This window comes from Pogonomyrmex barbatus, unplaced genomic scaffold, assembly GCF_055798465.1.
Source record: "Pogonomyrmex barbatus isolate J1 unplaced genomic scaffold, ASM5579846v1 scaffold5, whole genome shotgun sequence".
NCBI classification, from domain to species: Eukaryota; Metazoa; Arthropoda; class Insecta; order Hymenoptera; family Formicidae; genus Pogonomyrmex; species Pogonomyrmex barbatus.
The window spans coordinates 2,594,818-2,609,850 of NW_028297149.1; the positions used below are offsets into that span (position 1 = coordinate 2,594,818).

Sequence of the window (15,033 nt, forward strand, 5' to 3'; positions counted from 1 at the left end):
GTATAATCGTCGAACGTTATTGTTCGCGCTACGACGTTATTTTTTACATCTTTCGCCTTTTTAACCTCTGCCGTCCACCCTTACCGCGTACATCTTCGCTCTGAGTCCGACGAATTCTGTCATTATGGCACCGTTATTCTCATCCTTCATTAGACCGAGTACTTTTTTATTCATGAGAGGCATCCCGTACACGTTGTCCGATAGATAATCGCTCGTATCGAATCTAGCGATATCGCGTATCATCGTCTCGTACACATCGTCACATTCGATGTGATATACGAGACTGTCCGTGTCGGTGTACATTACTTTATATTTCTCGCGATACAGCGGTGACATGTATTCGTGGTGAAATTCGTACAAGCAGATTTTCGATATGTCGAGTATACATATATCGACGTAAATCGTTTGTCGAATTTCACCTCGAGTTTACGCAGTTCGACGGCGATTAAGTTTTCCGCAAAGACGCTGCGGCTATGGAAATTTGGTTTCGCGATCATTGCTCCCGCGCCATACCGTCCGTCCCATTTGGTCAAAAGTTTAACGTCGACCTGATTCCGAACATTTTCCATTTTTTGTTTTACCGAATACCGCGTTGTTCATCAATTTGTACAAATTTTTCTCAAAATCATTTTTCGCGCACGTTCTAAAGTGTATATTGAGTTCGATGTAATCGCGGAGTCAGGCGGATTGAACAAATTATAATACGCGGTGTATCTTTGTGATACGAAGACCATGGCGCGTACATTGCTGCAGGTTGTGGTAGTGGATGACATACTGCTTCTTATCGTATAACGTCGCGAGAAGTTTATCCTGCCGCGCGCCGGGTGGTTTATCGTGCGTCGGACATAAGGGTAGGCCAGTATGTCGATCAAATGCAAATGATGCGGATAGTCGAGATCGACCTCGAGAATATAACTCGTGGGCAAATCCGGAGCGATCGCGCTCGCGTCAAAGTTCTCAATGTCTTCCATCCATCGAAATTCGGCATAGGAGCGGTTGACACATTGCCCATCCGTACAGATTGTTCACGTCGTAGTACATCAAATACGACGGTTTCGACGGAGCGTACGAACGCATGTACTTGTCATTGGCCTGCGCATATCTGCCGGAACATTGACTGATATCGCGCTCGATAAACATAACCATATCGATGTCGGTGAGCAATTCAAATTTTACACGCGTATGTTTCAGCATGGCGTCCCACGTGAAACCTGGCAATGTGTAGTAATGCGCGGGATCGAGTCCATAACTCGCGACGCAACTTTCGCGGAAATTTTCGAAAACGTCGGCCAATAACAAGACATCGGTCTTGAGATATAGATCGCTATATTCGCCAAGCGTTCAGATGGAGAACCGCTGCTAGACGTTCGCGGCGTGCGCGTAATCGTTCTCCGACACCGTGTCACCGGTCAAAGATAAACCTGAGCTAGTCTTAGACGAGGCATCGAAAACAACGAAGCTTCGTGCTAATAGATGATTCGCGATAAACGCCGTGATGAGGTAAATAAACAGCTTCGCTTGTCATAGCAGTTCTCGGAACGACGGTCATATGCCCTAGACTTATGTATTCTCGCATGAATTCTATATATAACTGCCGATACATGTTATTACTTCGAAATTTACGTTCTAAATAGAGCAATCGTCTTTCCGCAATCGATCGCGACTCGCCAAGCTTATGTTTGTTGTCTCGGAAAGGCAATCGCACAACAATTCTGCCCTCTGCGTCTCGCGCATGAGTACCCTTAAATATTTCTTCGCATGTTCGTTCTTCACTTGATAAAATTGCATTATCGCGACTCGAACAATCCTCGATTTTCCAGAATTTAATTAAAGATTTATTTAAATAGCTCTGCGTAACTAAACAATTGATTTGACTAATTCCTTCCCTTTTTATATATAGTGCTGGGATTCGACCTGAAATAATCCATCCGAATTTCGTATTCTGTAATGTAGGCAAATCATTTCCGAGCTCAATCCTTGTAGGTTCTAGTAACTTTAAAAAGAATTCGCTGCCCAACAGCATGTCGATCTGACTCGGACGGTGGTATTGCGGATCGGCTAAATTTAACGTGTCGGTTATTGAAAAAGCATCACTATTAACTGCCACCGAAGGCAATTCTCTAGTAATCCTCGGCACTACCAAATAAAATGCAGATAATAGATAAGTGGTTATTCTTGATTTTATCGTTACTTGACATCCGTGATTTATCGTACAAATTGAACTACCAATGCCCGAGACTGCCTCGTGAATGTCCTCTAATTTTAAATTTAATTTAGCACAGGCTGCTCTTGTTATAAAATTCGCTTCGCTCGCGCTATCAAGAAGAACGCGAATAGGTTGATCGAACATGTTCGAGTCTTTTACGTATACTATTGCCGTTGACATTAAAATTTCGCCAAATCCCGCGATTCGTTGTGTGATGTACCGACAAATTAACGCTTGCTTTTTTGTTTTTGCGACCTTCTCCGTTAACCGCTTCAATGTTTGAAGTAACCTTATCTACTCGAGGCTCTTCTTGTTCTGTATGACACAATGTATTATGCCTCCTCGCGCATTGTCGACAGGAATTCGCTCTACAAGCGCTGACAAAATGATCGTTCCGTAAACAATTAAAACAAAGCTTCAATCGCTTAACTTCGTTAATTCTTTCTCGCACAGACAGATTTAAAAATCTTTCACACGAATATATTAAATGAGGACCGCCACATATAAAACAGCGCCCGATGACTGTTGACACGGCTAAACTTACAGTTTGATTATTTCTAGATGTCCTTGCCTCGCTTCTTCCTGCAGATCTTGAGGCCTCGTTTCTTCCAGCGACTCTCGAATTGTCAATCCTCCCTAACGACCTCGGTGTTTCACTGCCTCGTCTGGAGTTCGCTGCCACTCCTCCATAGTTCGATTCCTCTCTGTGGAATGCGCTGCCCAGTCGATCAAGCATTTGCACACGTCGCTGCAAAAAATCAAATAATAAATCGACCATAACAGTTTGTCGACCTTCCATACTCTCTTCCCAGCGGCGCCGAGTAACTCTGTCCAGCTTCTCCTCCACCATATATAATATCAAAGAATCCGCCCATGTTTCACTGGTGGACTCCATGGATTTTACAATTCGAAGATGTTTCTGGACATGATTAATTAATTCTTGAATATCAACGGCTGATTCTCGCTCGACCTTAGGTGCTTCAAATAAACATTGAAGATGTCTTCGCTTTAAAGCTTTCTTATCTTCGTAACGGTTTCTTAAAAGATTCCAGGCCACTTCGTAGTTCTGTGCCGAAATCTCGATTGATTCGATGATTTTTGCCGCGCTTCCCGTCAATACACCGACCAAATATTGCAGCTTTTGAATTGCCGATAAATCGCTGTTATGAATTAATGCGGTAAAGGTATCAGAAAACCGTGTCCAGTCCTCTATTTCTCCCGAAAAGATTGGCAAATTGATTACCGGCAGTTTGACTCTGGCATCAATTTGTGAACCATTTGAACTTAACGCTCTAATTACTTCTGTTTGCTGCTCTATCACTTGTGCAAGTGATTCGCCATCGTTAGTTGTACTTACAGTCGGTTTAATTGCAGCAGCCCATCTCGACAATGTTACACTCAATTCTACGTATCGTTCTTCAAATACATCGTCTTCTCGTTGATCTTCAATTGGCAGCTCATTCTCCTCGATAACGTATACCAATTGCCGCTGTATTTCGTTAAATTCCTTGTACACTTGCTCTAATTTTTTTGAATATACTGTGACCGTTTCGATGCTCGGCGTCCTCTGACTTGCGTTTTCCACAAACTTCCAAATATGTGTTTGTTTTGCCTTGATATATCCTCGTTGGCGGCGTAATTCTTGCGCGCTCATTTTCGCAGTTGCTTAATCGTTAATCGTAATTGTTAATTGCCTTATTCTCAATCCGGCTCGAAGGACCATGTACGGGTTTGTATTAGATACTCGAATCGTTTTCTCCAACTAAAGTCTTTATTTGCGTATTATTACAATTTGCTCAGTTCGCTTACTCAATCTCGACTTCTCGTCTTTTCGCACGCTTGTCTATTTATACAATATCAACTATTACCCTACCTAATAAACAAATGACACGTCGTGATCTCTCATTTGTTATCTCGCTCGCAAGTATATCGATTTATAATACATGTCGAGTTCGCTCACGATTCGGAGCAACAGTTACAGATTGAATTTATATTTGTATTATTTAGTCACCAACAGATATCATACATTGTTCCACTGATCTTAGTATTAGTAAAAATTTATGGCACTCAAAACAGTGTTGTTTTAGTTCTCTCTTGTCTTCGATTATATAATGTGTGACTCTTCACTCTTTTACTTCGTCAAAAATATGATGAATTCCAATGTTTTCTAGATGTCATTCCAAGTAACAATTTTCACAGAAATCGATAGAGTTGTTCTTTTTCCCGACAAATCACTTCTTGATAAATTACTCTTATGCACATTATCGATTCTTGCGCCTTTTCTGGTTTTGGGTGTTCTTCTAAAATAATTTTATCCAGTTGAGGTTGTTTTTCCATCGGAAGTTTCTTAAAAATTATTAAAAAAATAATTTTTAATTTTTTAACTTATTATTTTATTTTTATTTATTATTTTATTTTTACATTAAAATTTTGAAATTTACCTGATTTATTTGTTCTTGAAAATTTATAATTTCGTTATATTGCTCTGATATAACTCTGAGTCTTCTTTCTCTGAATCTTCACCCTTGCAAGACTGAATGTCCACACATACGTGCATTGTACGTTATGACACGCGCCGCTAATCGGTAACGCATGAAAACACCTCTGAAATACGGTACGCGCATACGTCTCGCCAGCTGATCCAATTGTACATTGGTGGTTACGCTCGTATGTACTTTTATTATATCTCTTTGGCGTTTTTTTTCTTTCTTTCCTTTTTTTGCTGTTACACCTTGTCTGTATTTGTATGGCGCGAGATACAGTCCCTGCCCGCGCGTTTCTATCACGCGATTGTGACATTGTAATTCCTCGAATTGACGTCGCGCGGCATTTCTGTCATTTATCATTTTCGCCATGCTGGCCGCTCCGCCGATCAAGGATTCGAGCGCGCCCAAAATTGGCAAATTCCAACGCGCCATCTCATTTCGCCGTTAGAAATATTCGTTTCTTTTTTTTTTTGTCGACTTTTTTCTTTGCTTTCATATCCATGCCGATCTTGGTCTTGGCTTTCATCGCTGCCCAAACGGCTGCAGCTGCAGCTCTCTCGCTCAGAGTCGAATTTCTCGCGATAACACGTCCTAGGGCTTTATCGGCGAGTACTTTGTCCGCTGCGTATCTGTCGGTGAGACCGATGCTCCAAGAATACGCAATGTCGTGTTCATGGCACGTCGCGTCCAGTGGATTTATGCCCGTTTCATTTCTGACTGATTGCTTCTTCAACCAAGTATCTGGGAATGTAAGTCGAAAGGGAGCACGTTTATCGCTCGATTGAGCAGACTCCCAATGCAGCCTTCATTTGACGTTGCTGCTGACATACGGACATATCTTTATCTTCGGTGCGGGACCATCGATGTGCGTGCGTTGCCACGGTTGGTTATAATGCTCGATGCAGTGACGATAGATTCGAACTTCCAAATCCGTTTTCATATGCTCCGGAAGCTTGTCCCACACGTGGTCAATATAGTCGTCGCAGACGCGTAACAGTACGACCTTCGGTATATATGCAACTGCTCAGCGCTCAAGTCCTGAATATTGGAGGGATGCGACAGCGCGAGATACATTTTTGAAACTGAGTGGTTCGTGACTTCGCGCGCCTATAAATAGGCGTTCAATCGAAGCCTAGATAAACGCAGTGCGAACATGAAATTTGTGTGACAGATACGCGTGAAGTGCGACGAGAAAGCGCGAATGATGGCATCGCGACGGAGCACAAGCACGGTGAAATGTTACCGAGAAATGTTACTATACGCGCCATCATTTACAGTCCGTCGAATTGCGATAAAATCAACATTCTCATAAGCTTGCTCGAGAGTCCGCACGGTGTACGTTTCGAGAATGTGTACGTATATTCGAAATCGTTTCAACAATCAAAATATCGATATCTCAAAACTTTGTTGACTTCGATTGACGAAATCGGTTACTTGCGTTCTCTAACAATAGTGACGTCATTCCATCAAGCGAGGCACGACCCAAATTTCGATCCTTGTCTTCGACGACGTTGCATGCGATAAGCAAAATGCGCTGAGAGAATACTTCTCGATGGACCACCACTCGGACGTCGACTGTTTCTATCACTGTCAGACGTACGCGAAGATACTTAAATATTTGATACGCGACAATGCAAACCTGCTGATCCTATTCAAACATGGATGGTACGAACTTGAAACATGTTTACAACGATAACGTGAATACCGACATATCGTACGATGAATTCTATGCGTTATGCCGCGATTGTTAGCAATGCGAGTACGAATTCCTAGTGATAGATAAGGACAGTCCGCTTATGGCGATGGGCGATACAGAAAAAAATTTAACACGGTCGCGGTACCATAACGCGATTAGTCGATGTCGATACGTCAAGTAGGCAACATGGATAATATCAATCGCGAGAAAATAACAAAACAGATTGCAAAAACAAGCGATTCGATTCACAAAAAATATCGCGCTTCGAACATTGGTAAAATAGTCGAAAATGTTAGAGAAAGACGCTTCAAACCCATCATCGAATCTCTAAAACAAATTGTTGAAAATATTGAGGAATCTCAGCCGAAAAAAGAAGTCAATATTGCAAAGAATATCGATATTAAGAAAAAGAAACGTGAAGACAGCGATGACGACGATGATAACACTATTACTAACAGAGATTCGTATTGGATGGATGTTGGATGGTTGAAATTAATGCCACCTAAAAAACAACGTACAAAACAATCGAACGCCACATCAGATTCATTTACGTATGAATCTACACGAAAAATTATCTAAAGAACCATCGAAAATAGCATCGTTTGTGAGAAACGAAGATGTTTTTGAGACAAAAGACGTCAGTGAACCGTCACCGAAAACAGCCTTCAAACAGACTCTGCAAACGCAAACAGGAAGCCGTGAGGTGCTTTATGGTCAACTAGGACCGTTGGGACGAAAGTACATGAATCTTCTCTTCGGTGACGATATAGATAAATCGATCGATAATGTATACGGTATCTATTTCGACAAAAATGATATGATGCTCGGTGACAAAAAGTTTGACGTTGACAAAAATGACTCCATAATCATAGACAATGTAAGTTACAATGATACATTAAGATTATATGAATTGATCTTCAAGAGACTTCCCAATGAGGCTATATTCACTGAAGATGACAAACAAACGTATAAAAGTATACTGTTAACAACGAATGTTCATAGACATGGCAGTGCTTATAATCCCATCATGGGCAACAAGGGATACAAGTACATCATCGCTCCGCTCGTATCTACATATAAGAAAAGCAATAAAAAGAGTGCAGGTGTGTGCAATATACCATCCACCATGAAGTTAAATGACAACAAGATCAATTACGTACATCAGGACAATCCCAACGAGCTGGTGGATCGACTCTGATTGCTCGACCCTTCGCACCGAGCTGATCATAACGTTCACGATAACAAGATGCTGTCGATTATCGAAAAACTTCGCGAAGCCGGCATTATTATAAATTAATCGCGTATCGACGAAACGAGCCAGTCGATTGACGTCGATTGAGGAAAAAAATTTTAAATCGTATATCTTATTTATTATACTATTAAATCGTCGAAACATGAGATCGTCAAAATCCAATGGACGTGAAAAAAATGTTAGCTCCGAAAGGCGACGATTCGTTGAGGAATTGCCTGTAAAAGAAACGTAATGTTTTGGAGATTCAAGATCGTATAGGATACAATGATTCCCGATCTGTATGCCTTTCGGCCGGATGCAAGGATCACTAATCACTCAAAACACGCATTGTTCGTTGATTGCACATTAATCACCGCTCGCTTTAACATAATTTCCCACGGTAACTCAATGTAACATTCCGCGTGCATGATATTTGTTCACGTTTACTATGAGATTGAGAATTCGCGATAGCACATCCACTATCGCGTTCCTGAAACTCTTCGAGCGATGCCAACGTAGGTTCGATGACGTGCTGCTCGTATCACTCATCCACATTTGACACTCGAAAGAATTCATTACTTTTAGTGTTTATACTTTTATTGGCGCGTTTATCGCCCGTCACAAACGCCGTGGAACGCGATATTCACTTTCACACTACCGTGTCTTTGTACAATGTCTCGCATTTTGCTCGAACACTATATCACTAGCGGCTTCCAAAAATCATCGCGGCTCGATATAGTCCACATTAATCACCATATCAGTTAATATATGGTTTTCAAACGCCGTATCAATCTCTCGCCAAACGAGAGATCCATTGTCTCTACTGGTGCTCGCGTACTCGCCATCAACGTGCACAAAATCTTTCTTTCTTTCAAATCAGTCTTTCTAATTGTACCTTTGCACCCGTGCAATCCTCGCCATCACAGATTGTCTATTTGCAACGGTGAGTCGAGAACGCTTAACACGGCTAAGTTCCTCGAGTTGTTCGATGCACTCGTTGCATCGTTGCAACGCGAAACACTCCACTAAGATAGTGACCTAACTGCACTGCTCCAGCAGCTCGCGTTCCACTCGCTCTAGATGTTCCATTTTTTTCTCACATTTGATTGATTCATTAGACTTCCAAAGCACCTACTGTGATCCCGCGCGCCCAGTGATCTATTATATATCATCGACTATTTCTTTGTCCCTCTGTCTAAACCGGAGCGTCGTCATATGTTTGCAATCGAGTCGCAATTTGTTTATCTATTTGTTTATAGCAGCCGAATTATCAGCGCTTCTCTTAACATGTCGCGACACGTACAGTTATCAATGTTACTTCTTTGTCTATATCGGGACATGGTCTTCCGAATTGCAATTTGTTTATAACAGCCGAAGTATCGGCGCTTCTTCTTAATCTATACGTCGCGACACGTATGTCGATTTCCACGAAAAGCCATCTTATCGCGGCTTTTTTTCTGGAAAAAAAATTTAAACACGTCATTCGCGGTCCTTTGCAAACATGTCGTTACATGTTTGATCACAACAATGAAATTCCTAGAAAGAGGGGGAGAAAGGGAAGGGGACGGTTTAACGGTTTGCCATGTCAAAATTTACGTGAATGCGATCAGTCCTCCATCGAACGATCTATACGAAAAGTACTCCATTCTTCCATCATCATTTGTACGAACGATCAATACGCAATGTACTCCGCCAAAGGAAGCAGCGCACTGTACGATAGCGAAACAAAGAAGGAATGTAACGCGTAAGTTTTAACTGCATTTTATTTTTTTCTGTTTTTTTCCAATATTATGCAATATTATATATTTAATTTCCACAGCATTTCGGTGGAGTGTCGCGCGATGCGCCTACTGAACAGACGTTACACTCTGATAGCCACGGGCTATAAGATTTTGGAAATTGGAATCAACGTTGGTCTACCGAGCTACGTGGAGATCGCTCTGGAAGATCATCAGGGACAGGAACTGATACTGTCTCTCGAAACATGGAAGAGACTCTACGAGCAGTGATGGAATATCTATAAATTGCTATGAAACGATTACAAAGATAATTTTACAAGCGTTGGACCATTAATCGTCAGAGTTTACCTGATGAACGACGTTACACTCGTATGCCTTGAATCTTTGAACGCATAACGATGATCAAATCGACGTTACGAATGTTTAATCTGGACGGATGTATCGATGTGACATTTGATCGACTCGTCAGATTCGTCGATACGATCGATGCCAAGTATACGCGATTCTCCAACATCGCGTCTGTTGTAACAGATCCGAGAAAGTATCGACTGCGATATCTAATCTACGCGATTGCGATATCTTTGATAAACGTCAACTCGTCGATTGCGAGTTGTTAGCTTTAGTTTTTAATGTGTAAGAAAAAAATGTGAATAAAAAAAGTTTTACGCTTAAATCAAAATGTTTCAATTTGTTTAAAAATGAACATATATAATATACAAAACATGTATTTTTCTTATTCCTTTCCTCCTGCTATAAAAATAATAATTATCCAAGAAAATAGTCGTATATAATAGTCGTAAAATGCATAACAAGAGAGAGAAAGAGGGGGGGAGAGAGAACGAGAGAGAGGAGAGAGAGAGAGAGAGAGAAAGAGAGAGTAGATATACAATAGAGAGAGCCGCAACGGGAGAGAAAGTGATAGTAAATATACAATAGAAAGAGCACAACGAAAAGAAAAAGATGATATGAGAACATGATAGCGGCGGCGGGTCGGCGATGGCGGCGAGCGTGGCGGCTGCGGCGGGTCCCGGACTTCCTCCCCCTCTCTGTGACATCATGTCTACGCGCCCTGTCCACAATTTATTTATCTACTCATTTATATCATCTTCGCCATCTGTTTATCTATTTGTTTATATCATCTTCGCCTTTGTAGCTACTGTCTTATCTACTTTCCCCCCCTCGTGACGTCATGTTCTTCGAGTCTCAATTTTCTGTTTTCTATTTGTTTACAATTTATATCAAATTTGTTTATCTATTTGTTTTTATAACTACCGGATTCTTCTATTTTATCCCTCCCCCCATCCCGCGACTCATTTCAAAGGATTGCTGCCCCTGTCTTCCCCCTTTCCTCTACCCCCACGCCCATCGTCTCCCCTCTCGCACCCGCGGAGTTCCCTGGTTAGAACCCGCCTATACACATTATTATTTATGCTTATATGATTCTAATATTGCAAATTTAAAAGATTAATTTAATTATATAACAAATTTCATTTAATTAGTTTTATTTATAAAATTTTATTATGCTGATATAATTGAGATAAATAATTTCTAATAATTGTGATAACTTGCGATTACTATATTGTGCGCAACAAAATAATTATATTCATGTCAGTTTTTCTTATATAATTTATTTTATTCTTTGTTGACAAATATTAAATATAAATGAAAAACAAATACATACAAATAGATTTTAATTAAAATTATATAGCTTTGTATCATTAATATCATGTATTACTAAAAAATCTAAAATATTGATATATGTTTAAAGAGTAATATATTTAAAGAATATTTCCATTTTAAAGAATTACATAACATAACTTATAAATATAATTATATCTTATATCTAAATAAATAAAATAATTATATTGTTACAACTGAGCGGTGTTTCGCTCGACGCTACCCTCATATCGATTTCTAACCTAAAAGTTGTTCCCTGCCAACGCGCCGTTGTTTATGTTTATGTCGATATTGATTAGAGAGATTCGTTGGAGAGAATTGTAAGACGGATTGGAGAGAAAATGCGCGAGCGAATTGCGAGCGCGAGATTGTATCACGATTTGTGTATTTAGTTGTTGTGTTTATTAAAGTTTGTTGTTTTGTATGATCTCTGTTTATTTCCGCGTGACGCGCGAGTTGTGCGAATGACCGCCGTCGAAGTGCGACATTTTTGGGGCTCGTCCGGGATAGCGGACGTCACGAGGGGAAACCGAGAACGATGACGCACGAGAATCTTCTGTAAGGAGGATGACTCGCGTGGCGAGGAAAAGGATTTGTACGCGCATGCCGGAAGAGGGCGAAATAACAAGTTTGGAAGCCGTTCTCCGTTCTACGCAGGAGGAGCTCCGTCTTCTTCGAGAAGAGCGAGCAGTGCAGCGGCATGAAACTGAATTTTTATAGTGCTCGGAGGAGCTACGCCAAATGTCAGGCCAGTCATTAATTAATTAATTTCTTTTCGTTTAATAAAATAAATTCTGTTTTTCTTTAAATTCACATTTACGCGGTATTGAGTAAAAGAAAATATGCTTGTGTCTTGCGCACTTTGCTGCTTTTATGTTGATTATTTTGACACGATTTGATTTATCGGACGGACGCGCATACGTTTTTCAAGTTTGGCACTGGCTTTGATGTCTCGGTTTTAGATAGGAAGGAAATCAAGTAAATAGGGAGTTAAATAATCTTCGAAGTTTTTTCCGAGTGTCCAGAAAGTCGAATCTGTTTAGATGGGTTTCGTTTAGATAAGTGAATTCCATTTCGGGAAGGCGTTCTAGATTGGATTGTGATTTTCGGAGCCTGTGAGGAGGTTGAATGTTCTTTCCGTCCGAAGAAGGGAAAATGATAAGTTTGTAATATTTCAGAATATTTTGAAAGAAATAAATACTCGTTCTCGTTTCCGTTTAAGTTTGTTGTTGTATTGACGTCTGGCGGAAGATCTTCTTTTCCGAAGCCCGAACATCTGGCTGAATTATAATTTTAAGAAATCTGCCTCGCCCTCGGTTTTTTTGAACCATGGTTTTTCCGAGGGACTTAGGGCGAATACCAAGGCGAGGACTTGGGATGTCCGTAAGGAAAGGAACAAAAGGGTTCACGGAAGCTCCCCCTCCTTGTCCGAAGATTCAAGAGAGAAATGCGCAAGACATAAACACAAGATAAAGAAGCGTCACAGAAGAAGAAAGAAGAGAGAAGATGACCTCGCAGCGGCATGAAACGGAAGGGTGAAGTTGGGACTGGTTCGGGGCTCGGTAACCCGCAGCAGCAGCTCGGGGTAGAGCAGGAAGCTGACAGATTCCCTGAGAAAGCCCTTGGCTTCACCAAGGAAGAAGAAGCCGACTTTTCTGCGAGAGAGTTTTCTAGAATTGTCGGGACGACAATTTCGAAAAGGAGGGAGATAGTGTTACAACCGAGCGATGTTCCGCTCGACGCTACCCTCATATCGATTTCCAACCTGAAGATCATTCCTTGCCAACGCGCTGTTGTTTATGTTTATCGATTGACTGATTAGAGAGATTCGTCGGAGAAAATTGTGAGACAGGTTGGAGAGAAAACGCGCGAGCGAATTACGAGCGCGAGATTGTCACGACTTATGTATTTAGTTGTTGTGTTTATTAAAGTTAACTTATTAAAGTTGTTTTGTAAACGGCCTCTATTTATTTTCGCGTGATTGACGCGCGAATGTGAATTGTGCGAGTGATCGCCGTGGAAGTGCGACAATATAAATAATAATAAATAATATTATATATTTATTATTGTACATTTCTTACATTTATTACAACATAAACTTTGTTTTAAAATAAAAACTTTTTAATTTATAAAATATTTTCAAAAGTTAAGTAAGATTTATATGAGACTTTAAATTTAAATTTAAAAATATGTGTAATGTTTTCTAATTTTATTCATTTAGATATTTTTATTCTTCTTTAATGCTTCTTTTTTTAAACCAAAAAATATGTCCTTTTTTATTTAAATTTAAAGACTTGGAAAACAAGAATTAAAAATATACAATACTAAGTAACATCCCACACAGCACAAATGATTATTTGCCAACTAATTGTCGACTTTTTTTAGTCGACTTCAAGTCGACTTATAAAGTAGCCGACTAAATGTCGACTTTTCTGTAAAAGTTAGCCTAGTCGCCATAACTATGTAAAAAATGTCGGCTTATAATTGTCATAAAGTCGACGTTAAGTCGACTGATAAGACTGACTTGTAACCGACTATAGTTGGGACATTTGTCAACTATTAATTGGCTATAAGTTGACATTTGGTCTAACTAAAGACTTTAGACTTCTTCTGTCAACTTATAATCGACTAATAGTCAGCTTTGTGCTGTTTGGGATAAGTGTAAGTAATATTAAATAACTGTAACATTAAGTGTCAATTGATTGAGAATATTTAAATTCGAACAAAAAATAAAGAATTCTTTTTTATGTAGCTTATGAATTTCAGCAAATTTTGAATAATTTTATTTGTTTTCTTATATAGCAGATATAATATGTTAGATTCAATATTCTAGCTATTCAGCTATTGAATATATAACAGAGATTTTTCATAATATATATATACACATATTATATCAATGTCACATGGCATTTATTGTAGAATTGAATTATATGCAAAAGAAAAAAATAAAGACTCTTGCCTCAAATGTTTTTTCTGAAAATGTCTTGTAACGGAACGTCCCTGCGCGCTCGGATGTTTGTCGCTAGGCACGGACGCGGGGACGTGCGCTCGGATTTTCGCTCGTCGGATGCCGGGTTCGTATCGGTATGCGCGTTGCCAGGCAACCGGGCCCGTGCGTGTGCGTTGCTAGGCAACCGCTGACGCTCGCCGTGACACGTGGGGCGAACGTCGCGGGAAAGTCCGAGAACGCTCCGACTTTCGAGATGAGATGGGGTGACAATACTGAGAACTCTCGGTATTGTCGGGAGGAGGAAAATCTGAGAACACTCTGATTTTCCTCAGACGGGAGATGCAAGAATATCGAGAACGCTCGGTATTCGTTGCGAGAGCGAGAAAGCTGAGAACACTCCGAATTCTCGAGAAAGGATAGAACAGGAATACGGAGAACGCTTGGTATTCGCTGAGAGAATCTTCTCTCGCTGTTCTGGTCGGAACGGTTGTCGGTGTTGGTCAGGTCGGAGGAGCGGATAGGACTGGTGTCTGTCTAAAAATTCGTCGGGTATTTATACCCCTATCCGCGCCACGTGTCACCGTTTAGTTTGTTAATATAACAATAGCTGTCACGTTGTCGCTACGTGACAGCTCGTCGGCGCGCGTGTGTCGGTCGGTCGCGGTCGGGAGTGCTCGGGCGGCCTCGGATGGCGCGGGCCGCATTAGCGCGTGCTAGTAACAGAGCATCCGAAAGATGCTTTGTTACAGTCTTTAATAACATTAAAATAATGAAAGTATCTTGAAAGTATAATGAAAAATTAAAGTTAAATAAAAGACCAATAGAGATATTTTCAAAAAAATATTTGAGACAAGAAAGTTTCTTTTTGTTTGCATATAATTTTATTTCAAAAGGGTGGTTTCAGACATGTGTATCAAAATCTTAAAATGAATTAAGTTGTGAACATACACTAGGATGATTAAAAAATTCTTAGATACTAATAAAATAGTTACCGTTTGATTTAATGTTTTGAATTAATGTATGTACTTTAAAATACACTAAAGAGTTG

The 15,033-nt window shown here is 40.3% G+C and overlaps 1 protein-coding gene across 1 annotated transcript; it reads left to right on the plus strand.

Moving 5' to 3' along the window:
* The first annotated feature begins 4,800 nt into the window (after positions 1-4,800).
* Positions 4,801-10,763, plus strand: LOC148935304 (uncharacterized). Its single transcript, XM_089081622.1, has 2 exons — positions 4,801-9,363; positions 9,439-10,763. The coding sequence occupies exon 1, from the start codon at positions 6,942-6,944 to the stop codon at positions 7,584-7,586; it is 645 nt and encodes a 214-aa protein (XP_088937748.1). The 5' UTR covers positions 4,801-6,941; the 3' UTR covers positions 7,587-9,363; positions 9,439-10,763.
* Positions 10,764-15,033: the final 4,270 nt, after the last annotated feature.

Coding starts and splice junctions, on each gene's coding strand:
- LOC148935304 (XM_089081622.1), top strand. CDS start 6,942: ATGAATCTACACGAAAAATTATCTAAAGAACCATCGAAAATAGCATCG.